General features: G+C 31.2%; 1 protein-coding gene across 1 annotated transcript in view; it reads left to right on the top strand.

The window, feature by feature from the left end:
• The window catches only part of LOC114334767 (calbindin-32), a 702339-nt gene that overhangs the window by 656854 nt on the left and 24554 nt on the right, over positions 1-20931 (top strand). The window contains exons 8-9 of the mRNA XM_050644936.1: positions 15099-15155; positions 15306-15386. Coding sequence (XP_050500893.1) covers positions 15099-15155; positions 15306-15386 — 138 coding nt within the window. The remainder of the gene's footprint in view (positions 1-15098; positions 15156-15305; positions 15387-20931) is intronic.

Raw genomic sequence — 20931 nt, 5'->3', positions numbered from 1 at the left:
GTTGATAAAAAATTAATTGAAAAAGAAAATTTACACCCATCAAAAATATCTTTCGGTGTTTACATACTAGTTGAAGTTTCATCCAACAAAAAATCATATTCTTATCTGGGTGTCGCCCAAAGTGATGTTGACGACGAAGGAGATATCAAGATTATGTTTTTAAAATCAATTGACGATTCAGGAAAGAGGTTTAAACTTATAGAAAAGGATGTTTCATATGAACCATATGAAAATATTACAGAAATTTTACCAAATCCTAAAATAACAAAAAAGGGTAAACGTGAATTTTACGAATTTGATGTGCCATTAAATGTATTTGAAAAATGAGACTGAACAGACACAGACTAATGTATATTGTTTATGGTTATTAATTTTAGAGGTTCTGATTTTTTGATTCACAGAGAAGATTTGTTTGATTTGATATGTTTTATTTTTGTTTTCATTCTGTTTTTATTAGTTTAAGGCAAATAAAAATATCAAGATAGGAAAAGTTTACCACTATGTTACTCATCAAACTACTGCGTTACTTTTTTGTCCCTTATTTTTGGAAGACGTTAAAGGGTATATTACTAATCCTACTTTTACAGATATTCAACTTTTATTCGTTTTTTGATTATTTGAAATATTTGAATTGACTCTATAAATTATAAGCTTAAACTGCTATTATTTTCTCATATTTTGAAAAATTAAAACTGCTTAAATCAAAATTAGGTGACAAAGTGGTAAACTTAACCGTAAAATGAGATAACAGACTGAGATTTTGCATGATTTGACGATATACGATTAAAGGCCTCCTATTTTATGTTCATGTAATAGGTTTATGTTTGAGATAAACGATGCTACTAACAATAAAACTTAATTTTGTTAGAAAGTAACACAGTTGTTATTTTTCTATACCCCGCCTAATATAACAATCAAATAAAATCAGAAAAAATTAAAAAGCATCTATGCAAATAGCTGTAATATATACTTTAAATAATAATCTTGTTATCACAGTATGACATATTAACAAAAGATAATATATTTAAAAAATATTTTTTTGTCAAATCTATTCAGCATAGGTCCCAAAATAAAATAATGGCCCATACGAGGTATGTAAAAAAATTATATTTCGCGCAATAAATATGTACCTTTATAGTTCACAATATTTCGATTAGAAGAGTGTAATTGCATATTGACACATCGTTTCATCACACATCGAAAAACAATTTTCAGTATTATGAAAAATATAGGTATTTTACTCATAACTGATATTTGTTTCTATTTCTTTTTTGAAACCAATTGAAACCTCTATACTCTGGGTATAGAGATTTTTGAAGAGAAGAACTGACAAAAGATGGGGAAAATAGATGAGCAGAGATTTAAGACGACAAGAAGAGGGGCTTAGCTCAGGAAAAAAAAATTAAAAGGGCAGAGAGACACTAAATCTCAAGTGAGTATTCGGGCTAGCTTCAATACACCGAATATTGGCTTTGGAGATAGGAGAAGAAAATTTGGTAATGAAATGGTAGCAACTAGGAAGAAAATGAGACCTGCAAACACAAAATGGAAGAAAAATAGATAAGAAAGCTAGAGATAAAATAATATCGAGATACAACCAAGAAGGAAGAAGAACAAAGGGCGCCAACTCGAACGAACAACTCGGCTCTCAGAACCATGAAGTTGGACAGGTTCGAGATTTTGAAGTAACGAACAACAGGAACTCTATGACACTGGTTACAACCACCTGAAATACAAAATACTAAATACTGATCTTGTCTTGCTATGTCATATACTGGTAATACAGACTGAAATAAAACACCAACCTTAATACATACAAATATATTAATAATAAATGTTAAATATTAACAATTTACATATAACGCAACGTAATAACAGTGATAGTGGATGGGGAAAAATCAAATAGGACCGCAAAGGCCACTTAACAAGCAATTATCCACTATCACTGGCCAAGCAAAGGTATTAAAATCAAAATCCAAATCAAAATTCCGTCAGAATAGCACTAAGTCCTTACAACTAAAAAGATAGTAAGTATTTCCTAAATTGAACTAGCCTAGAGTGAGATAGTTACACTACAATAACAGCTACGGTTGCAAAAAAAATGTATCTCACCTAGCAAAATTACTTATATAAATGAGTGGGTCAGTGACTCTATATACAATGTAAAAACCTTCAAGACATATTCCCTATTTTAAAACCTCGACAAGATTCTACTTCTTTTTCATTTAAATATCCGCCATTTTGGATCCGCCATTTTGAAATTTAAATTTTTAATCTTTAATTCAGATTCAACAACCTGTTAAAAATAAAGACAATAAATGTTTTAGAAAAATGTTTTTTTTATGTTCTTTTTAGAAAATCCGCATTTTGGATCCGCCATTTTATAGTTTATAATGTTAACATTTAAGTTAGGTTTATCAAAGCTCTCAAAAATAAATATACATATGTAGAAATAAATACATTTTGTAAAGAAATTATTATTTTACAACTATTTTTAAGTTATCCGCCATTTTGGATCTGCCATTTTATAATTAAAATTATCAAAATTTGATTCAGGTTCAGCAACCTCTCAAAAATATCCACATATATGTAAATAAACACGTTTTATAAAAAAAATTCGGATTTTACAACTACTTTTTAAGGATTTTTGGGAAAAAATCCGCCATTTTGAATCCGCCATTTTGAATTTGCAAATTGTAATGTCAGATTCGGGTTCAGCATAATGAAAACTAAAATAAAAACATTTTTTATCAAAATAAAATGTTGATTTCACCCATATTCTTAACATTATTTATAAAAAACAATTGTTATTGTTTAAACAATTAATAAACAATTAGCGGCGAAATTTGTGAGTAGAACTTTTTATTTTAACATATTTATAAACTACCATTTTTTTCTTTAAAAAAAAATCAGACCATTACCCGTAGGCGCGCCAATGATGAACATAAAATTGTTATTTGCCAGAAAATGCGGAATAAATACCTCTTGAAACCCACCAAATTTAATTTTCATATCTTAAAAGGTCTTAGAGCAATAAAAAAATTCGCAGTTTGAAAACAAAATTTCAACACCCCGTATCTTGGAAAAGAAGCATTTGCAGACATACGTTTATAGAGCAAACTTTCATTATTTTTTCATGAAGAATTACCCCTTAAGGTTTTTTATACTTATTTACTAACACCCTGTATAAGTAAATGTAATTATAAAGAATAATAAAAATAAATGATACACGAAATAAGTAAATATTAATTAAAAATAACTACTAGATTTTTGACAATCTCTGAGTTAAACCCAATTGAATTATTAAGTGACTCTAAAATGACAAAGTTAAGTTAACGCTAAACATGATATACAATATAGCAACTGTCCTGTTTTATGTATGTACAAAATTTAAATACCTCTTACATATCATACATAAGGTACAACTCACATGAGACTTCTACCAAATGGTTATAGTATGCTTGCTACGTACCACTAAATTGAAACCGACAAAGATGAAAATAATACAAATAAATAGGCACAAGCCTGACTAAGAGAAAATACAATAATGAATTAATTAAAGTTAATGAATGAAAGCTAAAGAAATGAAGTAAGATAAATATACAACGACTTAAAAGGACCGAATTAATGAAGTAAAGCGAATAGACAATAAAATATTTGGGAAACAAGCAAGTAATATTACACAATAAATATCAAACCAATAAAAAAGTATAAATCCTAATTTTCTAGGCTTATTCCTGTGCACAAAAACTTATTGTAAATACAACAGTTTGGGAACTAAATACACTAATACTCAAATATGTTATAATAAAAACCAAAGGTAAGCTAAATCTGGAAGAACATTAATAACATAGTAGACCAGGGCGCATCTATAAAAATATTAGTACATTTGGACGTTGAGAGGTGACTCAAATTTTTTTGCAGAAATTGCTTGAAAATAAATCAAATAATAATATTTGAGTTATCCTCCCTCTCAAAAAGGTCCGGAACATTGTTTAAATAATCAAAATGTCAAAAAATTAAGGAAAAATTCGATTTTTTTCTTCGTTTTTTGATTATAACTTTAAAAGTATTCATTTTCGAGAAAAGTTGTACTGACATAAAAGTTGCGTATATAAATTTCCTACAATATAGAATTTGTTAAACATTTAAAAAATAGTCACCCTTGTTACAAAATAGCAATGATTGCGAAAAAACCATACAAAAACAAGTATTGGCATTTTACGTTTTTAAACCATTTATGCTGCACTTAGGACCTTCATGTTTCACCCTGAAAAACTATATGATATAGTAAAATTATACGGTAAATTTCATTAAGGTCGGTTCAACAGATTTTGCAAAATAAATTTCGCAATCCAGCTTTCGCAAAAAAAATTCATTTTTTCAAAATGTTACAAGACTGAAAATAAAGCAGATAGCAAGTTGAATTTTTTTTTCTTATAGAAATGTACTTTACCTTTCATTTGCAATTTTGCGGAATTAGAATCGATTAACACCACGGCGTCAGGAATTTTTTTAAATAAACATTAATTATTGGTGCTACGCGCAGGACAGCGGATAGTTTGCTCTGATTGGTCATTCCAATGACCTTTGATAATGATTGATACATTTTAATTTTTATTACATTTCGATGTAGATAAATAAATTTGTTTATTGCAAAATAAAAACACATACTCTATCCTTTGAAATAACACTTTTATTAGCAAAAACTTTCTTTGTTCATATATTTTAACTTAGAGAATTAAAGTTTATTATTTTTAAATATATGCAATTGTTTAAACAATATTTCACAAACAATAATAAAACTAGTTTGATTTTTGTGGAATTAAAATATTAAAATACAACAAAATATAGAGTAAGAAAATAATATATTAGATAAAGATTGAAAGAAATTTTGGTGGAAATCAACTTGTGTGAATCGAACACCGCTGTCCTGCGCGTAGCATCAAAAATTAATGTTTATTTAAAAAATTTTCTGACGCCGTGGTAGTTAATCGATTTTAATTTTGCAAATTGCAAATGAAAGGTACAGTACACTTTTATAAGCAAAAAAAATTTCACCTTGCTATATGCTTTATTTTCGGTCCTGTAACATTTTGAAAAAATGAAATTTTTTTGCGAAAGCTGGATTTCGAAATTTATTTTGCTAAATCTGTTGAACCGATCTTAATGAAATTTACAGTATTGTTTTACTGTATCATAGAGTTTTTCTGGGTGAAATATGAAGGTCCTACGTGTAGCATAAATGGCTGAAAAACGTAAAATGCCAATACTTGATTTTGTATGTTATTTTCGAAATTATTGCTATTTTGCAACTAGGGTGACAATTTTTTAAATTTATGACCAATTCTATATTGTATAAAATTTAATTACGCAACTTTTATGTTGGTACAACTTTTCTCGAAAATGAATACTTTTGAAGTTATAATCAAAAAACGAAGAATAAAATCGAATTTTTCCTTAATTTTTTGCCATTTTGATTATTTAAACAATGTTCCGGACCTTTTTGAGAGGGAGGATAACTCAAATATTATTATTTGATTTATTTTCAAGCAATTATTGCAAAAAAATTTGAGTCACCTCTCAACATCCATCTCAAAACAGATGCGCCCTGGACTATAGTTCTTAAATCAAAAGTCCGAAATATAAAAAAAACGCAACGGTTACTAAAATCACAAACTTAAACGTTCCCAAACAAATCCCTTCATCGAACGACTTCAAGATAAAGTTCGATGCTGCAATCCATAGGCTGCAATGAGCAGAGCACACGGAGAGTGCTAACCTGTCCTATCCGTAATTGCATGTAGAAAGATGACAGAAAATGGGACCGGAACGCCCCATAGCTTGTTCCCAAACTGACATATTCCCTGATTGACTTGGCTGTGGCTGTAATATTTCTAGGTGTTCAAAGGGGGTACAAAATGAGCAGCGTTTTAAAATACACAGGTCCATGTAGTAAATTATCATAGTTAACACGTCATTTGTATATAAATATATCATTAACGAATACGGAAAGAACAAAATAAACAACGTATTACGAATTTCTGCTAAAAAGTATATTATGTAAAAGTATCATTTTACTCACATTTTTTGTAAACCTATGTGCTTATACCGTTTTTTAATGTCTAATGTTAAGATTGGAGTAAAAATGTAACATTTTAGAATATACAGCACCAGGTAGTAAATTACGTAATCTATATTATAGACCTTAGTAACGCTAACACGTAATTTGTGTCCACCGCTTAACAAAAGCAATCCGTGTCAATTATCAACAATTATTATTCATCCGTGTTCGAGTCAGAAATCAGGCCAACCTTAGACCATAAAAACTGATATACCCTATTCCACGAACATACGCCTGTTTTGGATTTCTCCGACAACGAATATTTTACTGTGCAAAATAAGAAGAACGAAAGTAAATTGCAAATTACATTGTTGTTTATTGGAATAATTATTAGCGCCATTTACTTTCGTACTTCTTATGTTGCACAGTAAAATATTCGTTGTCGAAGTAATCCAAAACAGGCGTATGTTCGTGGAATGGCCCATAGACACGCCGTAATGCTATTCTCTCGTCTCGAAGAGTGAAGCCAACATAAAACGATTCACACAGCTGTGTGTGACGTCAGTTTACGGCAGAAAACGTTAGAGATTAGAAGTATTTATAGACGTTGTGAATTAAAATAAAGTATATTTTCTACATCCAGTAACACATCAAAATATGTAATATTTGACCCTCCCCATATGTTAAAACTTATTCGCAATACCTTAGGTTATTTAGGTCAACAAGCATGTTCATGCTTTTAAGACATTTTTTAGGTTTATTTCATTGTAAGTAAACTGAAATTGTAAATTATCGTAATAACTATTGATTTGAATAAACATATATTATATTACAAAAAAAATTTTGACGGGAATAATAAAGCGATTAAATGGAAATATTTGGAAGAATTAGTAGACATTCAAGAAAAGGAAGGCCTTCATCTTGCAACTAGGATAACCCGAAGGCATTTAAATTGGTATAAGGAAAAAATGAAGGTGAAATTAGCTGCCCAAACGTTCAGCCAAAAAGTTGCTAAGGCAATACATTATTTGAGAAATAAAAGCTCAAAAGAATTTGTAAATAGCGAAGCTACTCAAAATTTCATTGAACAAATTAATGATATTTTTGTTATTTTAAATAGCCAACATTTATTGGCAAAACACCTTAAATCCAGTTTACAGCAGCACAGTAAACAAGGGATATTTCAAAAAATTGAAGAATCTATAAAATATCTTAGATCACTTAAATGTTCCAACAATGGTGAATTACTATAATATCCAAGCCAAAGAAAAACGGGTTTTATTGGTATGATCATTAGTTTAAGAAAGTTAAGAAAACATTCAATTGTGACATAATATGTTTGTCTGCAATTGAATGTGATAATTTACAATCTCCATTCATAAGACTCAAAAATTATAGCATATCAAAAAAATGTTTGATCATGATTTTGAAACAAACCATTTGTTTAATCTAATAAAGATAATTTGTTTCCATTATTGCAACATCAGATTGTACCACGAAGGTGAAAAACTAAATAATGTAATAAGAGTTAGAAGTAAGTTAACAAAAGCTATTTTGTTTTGTGGTCAATAAATTTATAGATTTCCTACATATTTTTTCCCTAACCTGAAACTTCCACCCAAAAGAAAATTACTCTCAGTCAAATTTATTTTTGATTATCAAACAAGAAGAGATATACCAACGATATAATATGTATGTACCTACTTTTAAATAAAACATTTACTTCTACAAAATTACTTTAAGTCAAAAATATTTATTAATTACTTTGCTAAATTATTTATCTTCCATATTTTTTACAAAATATTGAAGTTATATTACAATTAATCTAAAATTGGGTAATTTTATTAGTGCTTTGCTAAGAATCAAAACGAGTTCTTGCCGTATTGTGACGTCATTTTCGCGGAAGGTGTTTGCTTCAACGGTTCGGTACAAGGCGTGTCTATCAGTTTCTATGGTCTAAGAGGCCAACAACGTTACACGCGTCCTGACACAAAAAATTTGTCAGGATGTTGGAATAGCAAGACCACCCGACAAAATCGGTCAGCCTGACTGTCAGGATTAGCCATTTTTGTCGTGCGATAAGCCTACACACGTTCCAACAGTCAGATCCAACGTTGTCAGCTCCGAGAGTCAGGTGCTTTTGTCTGGACGTGTGTGGGTGGTTTAAAGTAATGTTATAAAAAATATGAATTACGGTATTTTAATATTTTTTTATTTTTTTACAATTATTTACAACGTAATATTTAGTGAGACTGCAGTATATCAATATAAGTTTGTTGTGTAGGACATTTAAATAAAAAGCGAAATGACACCAAAATATCGGAGAAAAAAAAAAACAAAATAATAAAGACGAACACAAAATATGCAAAAATGGATATATGATTGTCATAAAGGGAAAAAATGAGCTGTGAAATTACACTCCATGAGAGAAATTTAATAATAAATTACTGTCCCTTTATGTAGCTATCAGTGTCAATAAAATCTGATGTGTATTTACTTGATTAAAATTGTATTTCAAAGTGTATGTAAAATGTACTTCTCTTCTTATTTCAGCTAAATGCAATCCTTTTAGTTCCACAAAATTACTTCTTAAAACCAGTGAATATTCTGTCGTTGCTTGTTACAGTTTGCAAAAGAAAAATTAATGTCTAAATGGGGAACTGTATTGTTTCCAGCCATAGTTTGTGGAATATATAGCCGGAATTAATGCCACAGTAATCAGAAATTTATATGCACACAGCGGAATTAACGAACGTAGTATTTAGACCACAAATTCATTTGGTTTTTCTTTCGGATTTCGCTTTTAATTAAATTTAAATCCTAAACTATTTTCAAGCCCTAGCTTAAGTGTTGGGAATAATTTTCAAAGCTGTTGAAGATATTTCAGCAATAAAACACTATTTTATTTGTTGTTCTTGGCACGTTGTTGTTTCGTATCAGTTTTCTACTGTTATTTACTTCGCAAAGAACATTTTTATTGTAAAAAATTTAAATTTGATAAAAGTGTTATGACAAATGATAAAAATATAAAATTCAAAACATTGATAAATAAGCTTTATCATCTACGCCAAAGAGAGATGATAATGACCTTAATTAAAAAAAAACTTATTGACATGAGATAGGTTAGGCTAGTTGAAATAAGGGGCCGTTCAAGTATTATGTAACGCAGGTTGGGGGCGGGGGGGGGGGTCAAAAATCTTCAAAAATCGCGTTACGTAATACTTGAACGCTCCCTAAATAAAATAATATATTATATTATGGACCTGTTACACCTGCGCAGTAGTATAAGCCGCTCATTAACTTTTGACCCATTTTTCGCCAGGAAACACTCCGTATATTCTTTGTTGTCTTGTCTTCTGTTACTTTCCTTTTCAGGCTATTATGAGATTTCACCCGATTGCTGATTAAGCTTTATTTCTTTCTGTTTTCTATTTTTGTTCCCCTATTAGGTATGTTCATGTTGATATCTTCTCTGACCTAATCTTCCCATCTGAACTTGGTCTCCATCTAGTCGGACAAACTTTGATGTATGGGAACACTGGAACAGGGGAAGTTTTAATTGTGGAACAGGTTAAAAATTTGGAACGTCAGACTACGAACACGTTACATGTATTTTGTCGGACAGAACTTCCAATTGATTAGTTACCATTTCATTAAACTCTCATGCAAAAATCAGACTGGTGTTTATCAGAAATTGGGCATTTTAATGAGTGAAACCCGTAGAACATGTCAAATGACAGGAATTATATTGCTGATAAATAGCAGTCTGATTTTTGCATGAGAAAGTTTAATGAAACGGTTGCATATCAATTGGAAGTTCTGTCCGACAAAATACATGGGGTGTTTTCGTAATCTGACGTTTCAAATTTTTAAACTGTTCCACAATTAAAACTTCCCCCGTTCCAGTATTCCCGTACATCAAAGTTTGTTCGACTAGATACCGTTAAGCTAGTAACAAATTTTCAGCTGGCTCTTAATCAACTTTTTTTTGGTACGTGGGATCCAGGCCTAATAGTTCGTCTTTTTTCATTTATTTTTGGTCCTACAACTTTCGCTTCTCAAATTCGAGTCATAATTGAGTATACCAAGTTTTTTTTATCTCTTGTGACTACTACCAGGTCGTTATCGCACCCTATAATCCTCTTCTTCGTATTGTTAGTTTCAGATTTTTAATCGCTAAAACCAGTACTATGTTAAAAAGTGTCATAGAGAGTCTGTTATTTTGTTGAACTCCTATTACTATATTGATATTTTCTGTATTTCTCTCGTCTCTTAACTTCTGCTCCAGAGTTCTCGATTGTGATTTTCGTTAATCTAATCAGTATTGCTAGTACATACATTGATGTTACGCAGTTCTAGTAAAAGTTGGTGTCTATTTACAGAGTCGAAAACTTGCTGGCAGTTTATAAATTAATGGTAGGTGTAAATTTATGTCATATTTGTAGCACTATTCAGTCAATTTTATTAGTAGATGAATGAAGTCTATATAGTCGATTTTTATTTTTGAATCCTTGATGGTATGCTCCTAGGGTATGTTAAGACTAAATAGCTATTCTGTTTCTCAAGATGCTTCAGTATTTTGTATGAGAACAAAAAATAAATGCCTAATGGGGAAGTGTATTGTTTCTAACCATAGGTTGTGGAATATATAGTCGGAATTAATGCAACAGTAATCAGAAAATTATATGTCTTGTCCACAGCGGAATTAACGAACGTAGTATTTAGACCACAATTCATCTGGTTTTTCTTTCGGATTTCGCTTTTAATTAAATTTAAATTCTAAACAATTTTAAGCCCCAGCTTAAGTGTTGAGAATAATTTTCAAAGCTGTTGAAGATATCTCAGCAATATAACTATTGTATTTGTTGTTTTTGGCACGTAATTGCTTCGTATCAGTTTTCAACAAATACTCACTTCATAAAAGAGGAAATTTTTTACAAAAATTTAAATTTGATAAATATTGTAACATAATTTGATAAATATAAAAACATTGTTAAATAAACTTTATCATCTACGCCAAAGAGAGATAATAATGACCTTAATTACAAAAAAATATTCACGTCATGGGATAGGGTATGTTAATTGAAATAAATAATATTGATATTAATATGGCTTGTCCTCGGCAGGAATATAACACGCTCATTAATATGAGCTCTTCTTATCCGTTTTTCGCGGCCTTTTCTTTGTTTTCTTATTCTCTATTCTATTGCCTTCCTTCACAATATTTTTTTGAGTTGTAACACTATATAATACAGATAAAACAACGAAAAATTTACGACATACTATTTATCAATAGTGGCTCTTACAGTACAGAATATCATTATTATTATCTGGTTAACAGACTTACACTTTTTAATGATACTTTTAATACAAGAAACAATATTAAACAAAAAATACTGCAAAAAGAAAGATAAATAAGTGACAAATGTGTCACTTTTCTTGAGCATATACGAAGATTGTTTTGAATTAAGTAATCACATATACTGTCTTAACTCGAAAAACGACGCTTTATACACATCTTAGATGGACAAATCCTTTGCACATGATGATATGTGGCACTCTTTATATTCGGTGCACCGTTGATTTTGGTTAATCATGTAATCTCTCTAGTGTCATCTAACGACAAATGCTTGAACTACAAACCTAACACTTTTTGAGATAAGATTTTGTAGTTCTTACTTTTTTTGAGTTGTGACAATATCTTTGAGCAGAAGTGCAATATGTTATGTGGTTAACTCTCACTAACATGTTACATAATACAAATAGGTCGTTCCTTTTGGGCTAATGCGCATCAGCACTGAGGCAGGATTAAAGATGTTACATGAGATGTACATGAGTTAAAGATGTACATAAGACAGGGTTAAAGATTCAATTGGCGCCGGAACCTGTGCGAAAAGATCTCCCCGTGACTAGATTACATATGGTATTATTATTTACCATAATTTAAAACTAGCATAATTATTGTAGTATTTACTGGTTACCAATACCAAAAATAAAATAATAAATCTATAAACGAATACACAGATATGAGTTATAGTCTAAGTGCTAGTGAACCCTCCGACTAACGGTCGTCCTGTAAGGCTAGAAATTTGTCTAGTGATAATTCATAGCACACCAAAGCTAAAAATCATGACCTGGCAGGCATCAGCCGTCCACGTTTATCTACCAGGTGAATCGAAAAGTGCATAGTTTAGTGGTAAAATAAAGTTTCTCCTGTAAGGTTTAAATTTAAGTATGTGTTTGAGTAAGTCATTTAGAAGACATGTGTACAATGACAGGCATAAGACCTTGCCAGGCGAGGGGAAAGATTAGGGATTTTCCTAAAATTATTTTTTTTGCATCGAACATTTTTTTTAGGTTTTCTGAATCATTCCAAACAAAAAAGGTCTTTAGTGATTTTTCTCTTAAGTTAATAGTTTTTGCTATATAAGCGATGGAAAATTTTGAAAATTGCGAAATCGGCCATTTTTTACCCTAATTCGGACATTTATCTAAAAATTTCAAATTTGCCAAGGTAGGTAGATATTCTTTAAACATTAATTGATGAAATCTCAAAGAGTTTTTTGCAATACAATATCGGAAACCCGTTTGTTTTTAATTGCTAATCAAGCGGGCGCGACACTGTAGTACCGGGTGTCCACTTATATTTTCCCCCATTTTAACTGCCTATAACTTCTAAACGACTCAAGTTAAAAATATGCGGTTTTCACTGAAATGTTTTATTTTAGTAAAAGTTTTTTCTGAATGGATTGAATTTTTTATATCGCTTTCAAATACGAAATAAAATATGGCGGATTTTTGAAAAAAACGTTGTTGATTTTTTTTAATGGAACACCCAGTATATTCTTTTGTAAATTAAAATAAAGGTCATTCACCTATCTAGCGATATAAAGTGTTTCAAAATCGGCTGTCAAATCACTGAGTAATTAATTTGTAAAATCAGAGGTGCAACGTGGATATCACATACCTAAATAACATAACATAACTAAACAAGTTATGTGATTTCCACATTGCATCTCTCATTTTAAAAATTAATTTCTCAGTCATTTGACAACCGATTTTAAAAATTTTTATATCGCTGGATAGAAAAATGACCGTTTTTTCAAGTTTTTAAATAAGTGACCATTTTTAATATCGCTTTTAAATAAGAAATTGCGGATTTTTGAAAAAAAAAAACGTTGCCGACTTTTTTTATTAAAACACCCAGTATATTTGTTTGTATCTTGAAAAAATCGTCATTTACCTATTCAACGATTATTTCAACGAAAATTTTTTAAAATCGGTTGCCAAATGACTGAGTAATTAATTTTTAAAGTGAGAGATGCAATGTGGAAATCACATAACATAATATCATTTTGCTCTGTTATGTTATTTAGGTATGTGATATAATATCCACGTTGCACCCCTCATTTTAAAAATTAATTACTCAGTGATTTGACAACCGATTTTGAAAAACTTTATATCGCTGGATAGGTCAGTGACCTTTCTTTCAATTTACAAAAAAATATACTGGGTGTTCCATTAAAAAAAACAATAACGTTTTTTTCAAAAATCCGCCATTTTTTTTCTTAGTTGAAAGCGATATAAAAAATTCAATCCATTCAGACAAAACTTTTACTAAAATAAAACATTTCAGCGAAAACCGAATATTTCTATCTTGAGCCGTTTAGAAGTTATAGGCAGTTAAAATGGGGGAAAATATAAGTGGACACCCGATATAAGTGAGGACGTTTGAGTTGGCATAAATTCATTATCTCGAAAATTGGCCAATTTCAAGAGAAATCCTCAGACAAGTCGATTTTTATTTTTAAATTAGGACTTTTTGGCATATATATAATACTACTGACGTCATCCATCTGAGCATGATGACGTAATCGATGATTTTTTAAATGATAGTAGGGGTTGTGTGATAGCTCATTTGAAAGGTTATTTAATTCTCTATTTACTAATATAAGCATTAACATAATTATTTATACAGGGTGTACAAAAAAAAATTTTTTAATTAAATTAACTTTGATTAAATTTGACAAATAGAAGAAAAAATTTTTTTGTACACCCTGTATAAATAATTAGGTTAATGTTTATAGTAGTGAATAGAGAATTAAATAACCTTTCAAATGAGCTATCACACAACCCCTACTCTTATTTAAAAAAATTATCGATTACGTCATCACGCCCAGATGGATGACGTCGCTAGTATTATATATATGCCAAAAAGTCCTAATTCAAAAATAAAAATCGACCTGTCTGAGGATTTCTCTTGAAGTTTGCCCATTCTCGAGATAATGAATTTATGCAAACTCAAACGTCCTCACTTATACTACAGTGTCGCGCCCGCTTTATTAGCAATTAAAAGAACAAAGGGGTTTTCGATATGTTATTGCAAATAACTGTTCGGGATTTCATCAATCAATGTTTAAAGAATATCTACGTACCTTGGCAATATTGAAATTTTTAGATAAATGTCCGATTTAGGGTTAAAAATGGTCGATTTCACAATTTTCAAAATTTTCAATCGCTTATAATATAACAAAAACTATTAACTTAAGAGAAAAATCACTTAAGACCTTTTCTGTTTGGAATGATTCAAAAAACCTAAAAAAATGTGTTCAATGCAAAAAAAAAAATTTTAGGAAAAACCCCTAATCTTTCCCCTCGCCTGCCAAGGTCTTATGCTCTTCAGAATCACCTGTCATTGTACACATTTCTTCTAAATGACTTACTCAAACAGATACTTAAATTTAAACCTTACAGGAGAAAGTTTATTTTACCGCTAAACTATGCACTTTATGATTCACCTTGTAGATGCACGTGCACGGCTGATGCCTGTCAGGTCACGGTTTTTAGCCTTGGTGTGTTATGAATTATCACTAGACAAATTTCTAGCCTTACAGGACGACCGTTAGTCGGAGGGTTCACTAGCTCTTAGACTATTATGATTATATAATATTTGATATACATATTTATTTTTGGCGAATAGATTTAGTGTCCGCAGTCATATAAACCCAAATAAACAACAATATTTATTTTGTAGATTTGGAGGGAATACGACACTGATGGCAGTGGCTACATTGAAGCTGACGAACTAAAAGTAAGTAATAATTGTTTGTTTAACCTATTTCGCGTTTTAAATAAAGACGACGAATATTTTAATTCAAATTTTTCTCGTTTCCTTTTAAGCTGCTTACGAATAAAACATTTCTTTATTGTTTGCAAACTTTTTCAATATTCTGTTTTTTAGAATTTCCTTCGAGATCTTTTAAAAGAAGCTAAAAGAAATGATGTCTCAGAAGATAAATTGATCGAATATACCGATACAATGGTGAGTACAAACGCTTTCTTAGTTTTTGTAAAGTTTAGAATCTCCCAGGGGCGTAGATATTATTTGAACTAATAATTCACTTAACAGCAACTACAGGAGAGTTTATCTAAAATTTCTAAAATGATTTATAAATCTTTTATTAGTATCATCTTTTATTTAAACCATGATACATTTTCCTATATGAATCTAACTTTTATAAATTAAATAAAAGGTATTTTTCCTACAAAAGTGAGAAACAGAAAAGGCGCACAGATTTACTTACAAAATTATTAGTCTATTCACTCACGGTAAAATATCGCAAAACCTCCGAATTTTGAAGAACCGCTTGGATTGACACGAAAGGCATGTACATAGATACTATGTCAAAGAACAAATGTGATATTCTGTCGATGTCTACTTTTGCCCTAGGGGTGAGTTTCACCTCTTCTCGAGGGTGAAGAAATATACGTTCAAAATAAGTCCTAAAATGAATAAACTGACTAATTCTAAACAACTTTTGTGCTATAGTCAATATTTTTCGAGTTACTTCCGAGGAATAACTTTTCGCAATTTTCATAATTTCATTTGAGATGCTAATTAGGGGGAGATTTTCACGGTTTTTTACCAAAAACAAATGGGACCAACTTTATTTTGAGCTTAACTTGCTTAAGTTTGATGCTAGAAACTGTTTTAAGAAATAAAATTAAAGACATCATTACACACTTTAGAAAAGTTGTGAAAAGGTTTCCCAGAGAAGTGCTCATTTTTTGGTTACTTCACTTTAAAATATTAGATTTGGAATTTGATAAACCTACTTTCTCTCCGTCTAATAGTACAGACTTCATAAACACACCGTTTTTTTTTCAATTCTTTATGTTATACTTTTGCTGAGAATATATTTTCCGATAAAATACTTAATTTTTGAGTTATTTTCGTAAAAAGGTTTTTTTTGTTGAAAAATGAACATATATTCACTGAAAAAAAGGACTCGAAAACCATTGAATTACTGAAAAAAACCCTATAGAACCAAAATTTGCTTAGACTTAGTTTATCCAGTTCCGGATTTATTTTGAACGTATACTTTTCACCGAAAAGGGGTAAAACTCACCCCTAGGGCAAAAGCACAAAGAATATCACTTTCTGACACGTTGGTTATGTATATACCAAATTCCATGTCCATACAAGTAGTTCTTTAAGATCCGGAGCAAAAACCTTGAACAAATGGACTATATTAACTGAATACACCTAGACAAAATAAAAAAAAATATAGACAGACGGAGGATTATTACAATTATTACATTGTGACAAAATATTTTAGGTTTTGTATGTAATAGGACTTATTTTAATATATGAAAACATGGAGACGAAACGCCTCTGAAACAAGTAAGTCAAAATTCAGTGCGATTTCACATTGTGGCAACGAACGCGACATCAAGAACACCCAGAAATAAAGTTCACGCGAGAAAACATTTAAAACTTTAAAATCAGAATAAACTGAAACGAAGTTTCATCTCTTCCCAATAGACCAAGTTTTCAAGTTTCTACGGCATCCTTAATTGAGTGAAGTAGTTTCGCTTGCATATTAAATAGTAAAAATGTACTCGGTATATCTACCAAGGGCGATAACAAATAGTAATCACGAAACAAACAAACAAAAATATTAATAATTACCCTTTTATTGCTGACGATATATACCTAACGCGACCTGGGTGCTAACTCGATTTTTCGCTGCATTTACATTGTAGTGTTTTGGTCTAGATGGCCCTGGAATTGCTTCATCCATAAGATGAATCTAATAAACTGACGTTATAAAAATACTTTTATCTACGTACTCAATAGAAAGACCGTTTCGTTCAAAGTCAAACAAATACTATCCTCTGAACCAATGTTGTACATTGTAGCCCTCATGTGCACCTGACAGTAGTAATGGTATGGTGTCTTTAGGCGTCACCAGCATTCAAAGGTTTAAAACTAGTTATTAAAATAAAACCTTAAACTGCCACTTAAATAAAAGTGTAAGTCATAATGACATACAAAATTATAATTTTCTACAATGACCAGTTTTCACAAACACGGATCGCAAATAATTAGTGTCAGTTGTACCAGTAGCAGCAGAAAATGACTGTTAACTGCTGCAGGTGCAGCATAAATTAATAACCAGGAATATGTACCCAATTCAAACACATTTACTTATTTTAAGGGCCGGTTGTTCGAGCGCCGATCAAAAATGGTCATTATCAAATATTTAATTACTCTCACAACTGTCAATGTCAACTTTGATTTGGTTGCTGAAAACATAATTATTAATTACAATTATGACATTAGTTAATCAATTATGTTAATAGTTGTTATGTTAATTGATTAACTAATCTCATAATTATAATCAATTATGTTTTCAGCAACCCAACCAAAGTTGACATTAACAGTTGGTGACAGTAATTAAATATTTGATAGTGATCATTGTTGATTAGCGTTCAATCAACCGGCCCTAAATATACCTATTCTCTCTTGTTATCATGTTGGCGATCATATTGACTCATTTTATTTTATTCTCTGCAACTCGAAATAATTATTTCGAGTCGAAATAATGCGGTGTTCAAAGAGTCGATCGCGATCGACCGGTCGATCGCCAAAGTTTTTGAAGTCGATCGCGACTCACGGAAAAAAATATAAATGAAAAAGATGTGGACACTAATTTACTTCTGCATACATATATGTGAGGTGGTTGAAATAATGAGTCCCGAAATAATTTCTTTTTTAGAAGAACGAGGGGAAAAGTTACTTCAAAACGAAAAGCTCAGTGATCTGGCTTTCGTATCAGATTTAGAAAATCATTTGAACCTCCTTAATTTGGAACTTCAGGGTAAAAATAACAATTATCGATATGATGAGCGCAGTATATTCCTTTGCCAACAAATTGTTATTATTGATTAATCAAATGAACAGTTTAAACAACTTTCTATCGTTGAAAAAAAGGTTAACCGCCCATTTGAGTTATATTTATTATGAGACGGAGATGCAAGTAGTTCATGGCGAGTTTGAAAAATGCTTGGCTGTTTTTAACCCGCGAGTAGTCGCGCGGTGAGATAGAATCTCAATTTTTATCCTTTTTCGCGATAACTTGATGAAAAATTTTGCAATTTTGAAAAAATTTCGTAAGTGCCTCGAGGAAGGGTGTAGTAATGCGTAGGAATTTTTTTTCTTCTTCTTCTTTTTGTGGAATTTATGGCTTTGGGGAAAGCCAATTAGCTTTAACCCGCGAGTAGTCGCGCTGTTAGATAGAATCTCACATTTCATCCTTTTTTGAAACACAGTAAAACCTGTCAGTAACAGCCACTAAAAATGAAAGAACTATTGGCCGATATAGAAAGGTGGCCGCTATTGCCAGTTTTTGTAGTCTGCATATAATTGGTTTGGGAAATTTTTAAACTGGCCGTTAGGACAGGTGGCCGATGTTGGCAGGTGGTCGTTAACACAGGTTTTACTGTACAGTAAAATTTGTCAGTAACGGCCACTAAAAATGAAAGAACTATTGGCCGATATATAAAGGTGGACAGTATTGCCAGTTTTTGTAGTCTACATATAATTGGTTTGGGAAATTTTTAAACTGGCCGTTAGGACAGGTGGCCGATGTTAGCAAGTGGCCGTTAACACAGGTTTTTTAATAAATTGTTAGAAATATATATTTTCAATATAAAAAGTAGATAAAAATAGTACAAAATAAAAATTTGTTTTAAATTCGTATTTTGAGATAGAATCTCACACGCGACTATCGACGTTACAGAAGTGAGCGCGACTACTCCCGGGTTTTAAGAAACTAACAGATATTGTAACATTCATGTCTAATCCATTTTCTTGTGAAGACGTGGAAAAAATTGCCACTGAAATATTAATTACTTTCAATATGGAGATCATTTCAGTCCAAAATGAGGCACTGAAAATAATTTCGGATACTTATTATATTATATTCGGATACTACCTTAAGTCCAGAGCGACTGATAAGAAATTTTGGTCTTTCATACCGTATAAGAAATATCCATCTTTGAGGCAAATAGCTCTGAAGCTCATAGCATTTTTTGCATCAACGTACATGTGTGAGTCTGCCTTTCCCCAAATGAAGGTAGTGAAATCAAAGTATCATAATCGGCTAACTGACGAACATATCTCATCAGGCTTGCATCTGGCCCTCGGTAATTCCGTACCATCATATGAAAATTTTGTGAATATTATGCAGTGCCATGTATCAACATCCAAATAAAATTAGGATGAAAAACATGACTTTAATTACAACTCTCTGAAGTTACAACTTTTTACCAAATAGAAATGTGCAACAAAGTTTTTCATTTTCAAAACTGTTGTTTTTGACTAGCAGTCGATCGCTGGACGCTTGCAGTTTATGTGGTAGATCCCACACAGTATAAGTCTGAGCAGCACTGGTGTACAGTGTACATAAGGGGGAAAATTATGGAATAAATTAATTTTGTCGGTAAGGGTCGATTTTGTAGACATCTCCTGACGCAGGTCGATTTTTATTTTCAAATTATGATTTTTTGGTATTATATATTATATAATTTTAGCAGTGATGTGGAAGGGAGGGGATGCGGCATACAGTGAGGTAGATGGGCTCGGTTTCACTCGCAAAAACGCTCCATCCAATATGGCGGAACAACTCTTTGGTAGTATATTCTGCTCTATATAAAATGCTCAGACTTATTATATAAATATATAAATAATTAATCATTTTGTAACTAATTAATAACATATTCCATATTATAACGTATAAAAACCTGCCCGTCGCCATATTGGATGTAGCAAAAAGTGTCAAATCAAGTGGTCCCATCTAGTAAATACAAAATCATCCCTTATGTCGTATCCCCTCTCTCACACATCACTGAATTTTAGTAACACAATATGTCTGGATGTCTTAAGAGTAAACAGTAGCGCGTCTTCAATATTTTTGTTTTTCGAAAGTTCAGTGAAGTTTCAACAGCGAGGCAACAGTGCGTCGGCAATACAACAGTGACAGTGACATCATACTATCAAAAACAATAATTATGTTATACTCATAGGCTCGCTGAATGTTGCCTAGTCAGTCACGTTCGATTTCTTTTTATAGAAAATCGATTTTTAGTAGTTCCAATGTGACACGTTTTCCGCGCCCTACTGTTGTCTCTTAATGATCGTGTGCCAGCTTATTTGAAAAGTTATCCAATTATCTATTAAGTAATACAAATATTAATATAATTATTTATACAGGGTAACAAAAAACTTCTTGAATTAAATTAATTGACACAAACAGTTACATTATTCATCATTAATGGCGTTACTGCCATTCCTCTATACAAAACTCCTCGTGAGTATTTGCCGCGTACACTATTGCCTACCATATTTGTCTGTACTGTGCCACTGTTTCCCATTGTCTCACTCCCGTTTTCTCCAGACTGTCTGTAATTCTATCTGTCTACTTTTTAAGCCGTCCTACAGATCTCATCCCATTTGACCTTTAACAAAACACATTGTTGCCACCTGCCACATCGAGTCTATTAGCCTTTATAATAATATACCA

This window comes from Diabrotica virgifera, chromosome 2, assembly GCF_917563875.1.
Source record: "Diabrotica virgifera virgifera chromosome 2, PGI_DIABVI_V3a".
Lineage (NCBI taxonomy): Eukaryota > Metazoa > Arthropoda > Insecta > Coleoptera > Chrysomelidae > Diabrotica > Diabrotica virgifera.
The sequence above is the reverse complement of the archived record's forward strand: the minus strand, read 5'-3'. Positions and strand labels throughout refer to the sequence as shown.